General features: G+C 33.6%; 1 protein-coding gene across 1 annotated transcript; it reads left to right on the forward strand.

Moving 5' to 3' along the window:
• The first annotated feature begins 1,100 nt into the window (after nt 1-1,100).
• LOC111713306 (uncharacterized) lies at nt 1,101-7,202 on the forward strand. The gene is made up of 6 exons (XM_023488144.1): nt 1,101-1,241; nt 3,729-3,933; nt 4,317-4,451; nt 4,794-4,887; nt 6,512-6,604; nt 6,946-7,202. The coding sequence occupies exons 1-6, from the start codon at nt 1,115-1,117 to the stop codon at nt 7,078-7,080; spliced, it is 789 nt and encodes a 262-aa protein (XP_023343912.1). The 5' UTR covers nt 1,101-1,114; the 3' UTR covers nt 7,081-7,202.
• The last annotated feature ends 514 nt before the right edge of the window (nt 7,203-7,716 follow it).

Genomic DNA, 7,716 nt, shown 5'->3' on the forward strand with positions numbered 1-7,716 from the left:
ATTGATCGGTAATTCACGGGGTCCCTCATTCCTCATTGATGGTTCATTCACGGGGTTCCTCATTCCTCATTGATCGTTCATTCACGGGGTCCCTCATTCCTCATTGATCGTTCATTCACGGGTCCCTCATTCCTCATTGATCATTCATTCACGGGGTCCCTCATTCCTCATTGATCGTTCATTCACGGGGTCCCTCATTCCTTATTGATCGTTCATTCACGGGTCCCTCATTCCTCATTGATCGTTCATTCGCGGGGTCCCTCATTCCCCATTGATCGTTCATTCACGGGTCCCTCATTCCTCATTGATCGTTCATTCACGGGTCCCTCATTCCTCATTTATCGTTCATTTCTTTTTCTTAAAATTTCGATCAATAAAATAATGGACGAATTCGTTAGTTCGTTACAATGTCAAGCTATTTTTCTACAATTTGTACATACAGGGTTACCCACAAAGGTTGAGACTTCAAAGACGACTGTGTGGAATTAACTCAGAATACATTCCTACATTCCTGGTTCCTTCAAACTGTGTACTTGTTTTTTTTCTTTGTAAAACTATTAAGCATATAACATAAAAAATATAGGAAATGCAAAATCAAAAATTCGGCCTTCAGATCCATATTTTTATTTTTTTTAGTTTTAGGTCGTCATTAAAGTCTCCTTCTTTGTGGGTAACCCTGTATTTTAGGTTTATGTTAGAAAATATTCTAAAAACTGATTATTTTTCCAACCAGAGTTTGAATTTTCAGTCTGGAAAATAAGACAATGAAAACATATATATTTAGTATTTACTAATTAAACCAAAAATAGAAGAAACATATAATTAACTCTATAATTGAATAATAATAAAATTAAAACAACAATCGATACATGTAGCGTTATATAAAAAATATCTGTAGTTTTCAAAAAGTGGGTGCAGAATATAATAATATAAAATATAAAGATTTATTCACACACAAAGATATACATACAATATATAAATGGTGAAGTTTAAATTTGTTCACGATGCAATGTATTTCTTATAGTGTTTCACGACTAATTAGGATATGAGGAGGGGGGCAGGGGAGAGGGCCGGTTAACCAGTTCAGTTGAAAGATCAGGTTGAAGAGTAAAGGATGCAAGGTTTTGTAAGAGTACTCGGTATCTTAGCTACAGCAGCAGTGCTAACTGGGGCAGCAGCATTAGGGGGGAAAGGGGGAGGCAAAGAAAATAAGAACAATCGTCCAAAAGAAGAGGAAAAAGGTATTGCATAAAAATAAATAATTCCCCTAGTTGTTCATATTCAAACGCTTTAATTATTATTTACAACTACTTTACAGGGAAGTTATAGGGACTTTTGAGCAAAGTTTTTAATTTCCCTAAAGTGTGAGGTTTTTTATACAAAATCTGATCATACACCGGGATGTTATTTTACTTAATTGTCACACGGGGAAGTAAAGTAACTTAACACCCCACTGTTGGGAAATCTGGGGATGGTATAATGTTGGTCAAAATGCGGTAAAATAATATGAATTGATAATTTTACAAAGTGTTTTTTTAAAGTAGTTTTTAATTTTAGCGTTTAAAGGATTCATTAATTAGGGGAATATTGTATTCTTTATTGAGACAAAAAACACCACAACATTTTATTTGTAAATTGAATTCTCTTTGATGATACAAAACTCATTTAAAAAATAATTAGAAAAATAATGAAAAATATTATTGTTTAGGTTTTATTCATTTTATTGATTTATTTTCCTTCAATTCTCAATTCTTAAAAAAAAAAATATTTTCCGACAGAGACTTTTCATATATATTCTTGTGTAGAAAATGTTTTTTTTTTATTTCGGGTAACTTCCATTAAAAGTGACATGTCTCTACACTTAAACGCTTCCTCTGCTCAAGGATGAAGAAGATATCCATGTTTATCTCTTTAAAAAATAATCATTTTCAATTGTGAGTTCTCTACTAAAGTGACTACGGGACGAAATTATCAGGATTACCATTTGTCAAGTTAGAAAATCAACGAATGAATTAAATGAAGGTTTAAAAGATATTAAATTGTATATAGGACAAACCTCTTTTCAATGTAGAGTTATTTTAAATTACAACTATACAGTTCTTTTAAATAAAATAAATTATTTTAATAACCATAATTTCCCATAGTCTAATATTCTATTATAACCTGAGCTGGGAACTTTAGAATTGGATTAATTGGATTAATCCCGATCACTTAATCTGAATAACAAGTGTGGACACTTTTAATTTACTGCTTCATCCGCTATTCTCTTTTAAAATGTCCCTACCAGATTTTTACCAATGAGAGTGTTCTCGTTAAATGGCGCGCAAAATTTCAAATTTCCCGGTTACTGATTGGCTGTTCGGGTTTCTGCATTCGCCAATATTGGTTGAACAGTACACACACTAAAGATTAAATTAATCTTGAGATTAGTAAAAAGAGGAGATGAAGCATTGATCTCGATATCCACAAGTTCTAAAGTTTTCAGCTCTGGACAGACGAGTTACAATAAGGAAGATTGACAGAGGACACTTTTAAAATTTCTCAAGCCAACATTAATATTTTAAAAAAAGGGGACACATAGTAAAATTTTGCAAGCATTTATGTAGTGTTAAGAATTGAAATTTGCTATATAAGCCTGGTAAATAATAATAAAAGAGATTAAGCATTGATCTCTACATCCACAAATTCTATAGTTTTCAGCTTGGATTAGTTTCAGACTACAAAGATCTCCTCATATTTGTATCAGCTTGTATAATATTTGAGGCATTGAGTCTTTGTCGTAAACTCAAATTTTCTACTCCTTGATACACCTGATATTTCAAACTTAGATTATCTAATCTAAATGAATTCATAGTTTGAAAAAATCTGAGGTCTACCAAGGTTGTAATGCAAGGAAAGTTAATTGCGGTCGTGTATAAGCTGCGTACACATTGAAACCAGTTTTCTCTGGGCGGAATTTGTAAACAAGAATAGATGCATCAGTGTTCGTTTAGTATCCGAGGAGGTTAAAAGCATTAAATTTTGATAATTTTGATAATTCACATAATACTTTCCTACGACCAGAATATTTCATTGATTTTTTATGTGAAAGATGGATCCCATGTCAGGCTTTGACATCCGTCTTGTGTTTACATTACCGCCCAGAGACAGTACATTGCAGTACAAAAGATGTGTACACTTCTGAAATAACTTTCCTTGCATTACATCCTTGAGGTCTACGATATTGGGTTGCAACTTGCAAAGGATAAGTTGATTAGAAGATAGAAGTAAAACCTCGATTCGCCAAACGATACTTCCGAGTTTCCTGATCAGAGTCTATTCCTTTGTATAAGATAACATAAACAGAGAAAAGAAAAGTTATTTCTGAATAAACGTTTCTTTTCCTGAGTTTTTTTAAATAATAAGTTTCGGATTCTACGCAAAATGCACATATATCCGGATTTTACCTCTCTATATATCTCAATAGATTTAGTTTCAAAGAAGACATTGTCAAAAATAAAATTCTCCTCCATTTTTTGCAATTTTACCAACACTCAGTCAATTTTACCGGGAAACTAAATTTATGTCGATCCACTAAACGTAGACTTTTAAAACCAAGTTAATGAAATTTCCGTGGTCATCCCGAGTTCCCCAATCAAAATTTGAGGCAAATCAATCAAGATTCATGAGTTATGATCGGGATTACACACAGACAAACAGAGGTTCTAATTTTATATATATATTCATAGATACAGTTGCTCGTATCGGAGATGTTATCGCTGAGGCTGTTGTGCAGTCCCAGGGTTTGAATGTTGATCAATCTAGTACTGGAGGTGTGGAGAGGGTTGTAGGACGGATAGATAATGAACCTTATCTCAATACTTATCAGATAAATCATAAACCTTACTCATGGAAGAACCAAGGATTGGATATCATCGGTATTACCGGAACCACGTAAGATTTTTTTGTTTTAAAAAATGTTTAGATTTTTCTGCACGTTTACGTGAAGTATCACTTTTGAATTGATAAAGACATTGATGGGGGGGGGGGGGGGGAACGTATCGTACCTAACTTGATACGCTAACATTTCAAAACGTCTTGACTTTCCTTGCTTCATAATTAGGGTAGGGATTGGGTACATTTTAAAATCTTTGAGCTATGGGCCTAGAATTGTCATTTTTGAAAAATTCTTTAAAAAATGACCTTGTTTGTGCATATTTTTAAAATATTATTTAGTTATACAGTTTCCTATGTATTTTTCTTTTCAATATTGCGTTTCGGTGTGTTCGTTTAAACATTGAAATTTGATCGAATTTATCAAAAAACCATATATCTAGGAATGATCGACCTGTTTTGGGAAATCTAGCTCAGTACGGTGATAGTGTAACTACCCCTGAGGAACTACTAGATCTATGCTGTCAATATCCAGCCTGTTACGATCCTCTTTATGAACTCTGCATAGATACTTGCAGGTTCATTTACCATTCAGTAACCGTATTTTTAAGAGATTCTCCTGGCATGTCCGATTCACAACAGGTTTCTTACAAGACTTTGTTGTCTGTAGATTCAGTATGAAGTAGATATTCACGTTTTTCTTTCTTCCACATTATTCAGATAAAGGTTTCCAGGATATTGTCGGGAATCGGACTTGTTCCTGTTTTAATGAAAGGTCACTTGAAATAACAACTACAAATACATAAACATTATTGTTATCATTACTATCATTATTATTATTATTAATTTATTATTGTTCTTATATTTATTAAATTAAAACTTATATACTACTATCTATAATTTGTCTCAATTATATTAAGGAAATGTGAAACTGTTTACCCTGTTACTAGCTGGTTACCCTGCCCTCCTCTACTCAATATACCAGACTGTACCTCACCTACACTCTCATATACGGTATTTCCTCTACTCAATATACCAGACTGTACCTCACCTTGAATCTCATATTTGGTATTTCTTATACTCAATATACCAGACTGTAACTCACCTACCCTCTCATATACGGTATTTCCTCTACTCAATATACCAGACTGTACCTCACCTACCCTCTCATACACGGTATTTCCTCTACTCAATATACCAGACTGTACCTCACCTACCCTCTCATATACGGTATTTCCTCTACTCAATATACCAGACTGTACCTCACCTTCCCTCTTAGATACGGTATTTCTTATACTCAATATACCAGACTGTACCTCACCTACCCTACAGATGAGTGTAATTTTAGCCAACCAATTTTATTTGATAAAAGGCACCACCATAGATTAGTAACCATACAGATAGAACACTTGATGTCGTCTTTTCAAGATTTAAGGGTTTTTCGTTCACAATAACCCTGAGGCAGAAGCCCAAGGGATTTACGCGCATGCTGCGTATGGATGACAAGACAGTTGTATTTTTTTATGGGAGCCACATATGACTCTTCAATGTAAGTCTTTCTAAAAGAATATAATTGGACTCATTTGCTTCAAATTATTCTCAATTTCTTGTAATTTTATATCTTTAATATATTTTGTTGCATTTAAATCCCTGGTAAGTGATTATTGATGCTAGAATGATGGAGGGAGAAGGAAGGGGGAGGAGGGTGGAGAACAGGGGGAGATAAGAGAGGAGTGAGGGGGGGGGATATAGAAAAGGCTTGAAATTTATATTAAAAGTGATGTGAAGGGGTTAAAAGACTAATTTTTAACGCCAGCTCATTGAAAGAAATTAAACTTTAATAGTGTGGGTGCTACCTACGTAGGTTTGAAAACTTGAATAGTTTGGGTGCTACGTACGTAGGTTTGAAAACTTGCAATTTTTTAAACCCCATTTTTCGCAAATCTGGATTAGCCTATTCGAGAGCTATCCAAAAATGTAAAATTTGTCATATTTACCTTTAAACTTTAGAAGGGAGGGGGGGGCAACCAGCGTTTCCTGGTTTTCAAGAAAATCAACAGAGATAAAGGGTAAAGACAAAACAAATATGGGCCTTTTTAGATTTTTTTAACGTATCGGTCTTTTTACCCGTTCTTTACCTTACACTGGGAATTTAAAAAAAATCCGGCAAAAATCCGTTAAGATACTTTTCCTTCAAGTCAAAAATATTTTAAGGTAATGGCGTCAAGAGCTTTTATAAAATAGTAATTAGTTCTCATGGATCCTGGTATAATTGATTTAATGAAATTATTAATTCATTTTACAAATTGTAAGATTGTTGCATATTTATATCATATTTAGAAAAAAATTGGTAAAATAATAGTTTATAAACGGTGCTTCGAATATATATATTAAATTGTAATTATTGAAAATAATATGAACCAACCATAGAAAAAAACAGAACCAAGGCTCGTAATTATTATCTAGAAATCCTGCAAGTTTTACTTCACAAATCTTTCAATTCGGATTTATGCATTACTTTATTGAAAAGATCAAATTTACTTTGATAAAATGTTCAAAAAACCGACCTCTATTCCAGAAGATTTATTTCAGTTGGTTTCATCCTATCACAGTTTTGTTAATATCTATAAATGTTCAGGGTGCTCTACCGCTTGCCTGTTATCCTGATATTGGTCCGTTTGGAAATATTATTCCCCTGGAAAGTATTTTAGCAGCTAGCCGGGGATTCCAGGTAGTTTAAATAACATCAATAAAACTACCAAAATCTATAGACTGTACAATGTTAAAGATTGATTTTATTAAACTTCGCAGTATCTTTATCCTAAAAAAGTTAAGAAATTATTCATAAACAATTGTTAAAACGCGTTAGTCGTTTTGGGGTCGTTGGCATATATTTTCTGCCAGGGTAAAAAAACTGCGATTCTGTAGATCAAATGATATAAGTTTATAATATTAAAGGTTTACATCATCACGTTGAACAGATATAGGGATTGGAAAATTTCAGTTTGTGGCAAAAACTCAGTTTCTTTGGTAAACTGTGAGAACAGTAAAATAATCATGCACTAATTACAGGGTGGAGCCAGGAACGGGTTGACCGGTGGACAAGCGTATAGGAGCAATATCAGGGACACTAATAGGAAACAGTGTTCAGAGACAGGAATATGTAGGAGCGCAGCAGTAGATAGTAGGGGACCCTGGGGTAGATAACAGGGACCCTGGGGTAGATAACAGGACCCTAGGGCAGATAACAAATGTGGGCCGAGAACTGCGGCCAATTAAGCTGTTTTTATGATATTTTATTCATGATGAATAAAGGAAAAATAAAAAAATATATGTTTAAAAATAGTAAAACAAGTTGGCAATGCCCAATTCACAACGGTGTCCTTAAAATCCTTTTCTGATCAAGTATGAATTAGAATTAAGGTTTACAATTTGGAAACCTGATTATTTTTAATTGTGATTTCTTTTCAAATATGACTTGTGTAATGTGTATTTTACTGCAGGATAAAGTGTAGGAATTACCAGAATTAAACACCTTTAAACCTAAAATAACTTGGAGGCCTAATCCACGAAATTTCTTTTAATAAAATCTATATCCAATAAACGTCAAAACGGCTGAACCAATCCAGCCCAAAATTTGTGTGTTACATCACGTGACCCCAGAGAATGCTTATGGATGATCAAAATTTTAAAAATTTGCCTCCAACAAAATTCGATTTCCAATAAATTTTAAAAATCCACGAAATTTTTTCAAGAAATCCGCAAACTATTCTTTTTTGTTTTACAGTGTGTACAAAGAGGAAATGTTCACAATTGAAACAGAAGATGGGCGCGAACTGCCCT

Source organism: Eurytemora carolleeae, unplaced genomic scaffold, assembly GCF_000591075.1.
Source record: "Eurytemora carolleeae unplaced genomic scaffold, Eaff_2.0 scaffold1154, whole genome shotgun sequence".
NCBI classification, from domain to species: Eukaryota; Metazoa; Arthropoda; class Copepoda; order Calanoida; family Temoridae; genus Eurytemora; species Eurytemora carolleeae.

Bases quoted from the DNA above. Each gene is read 5' to 3' on its own strand.
- LOC111713306 (XM_023488144.1), top strand. From the start codon at position 1,115: ATGCAAGGTTTTGTAAGAGTACTCGGTATCTTAGCTACAGCAGCAGTG. The intron at 4,452-4,793 runs GTTCATTTACCA...AATTATATTAAG, and splicing joins CTCTGCATAGATACTTGCAG to GAAATGTGAAACTGTTTACC. The intron at 6,605-6,945 runs GTAGTTTAAATA...CACTAATTACAG, and splicing joins CAGCTAGCCGGGGATTCCAG to GGTGGAGCCAGGAACGGGTT.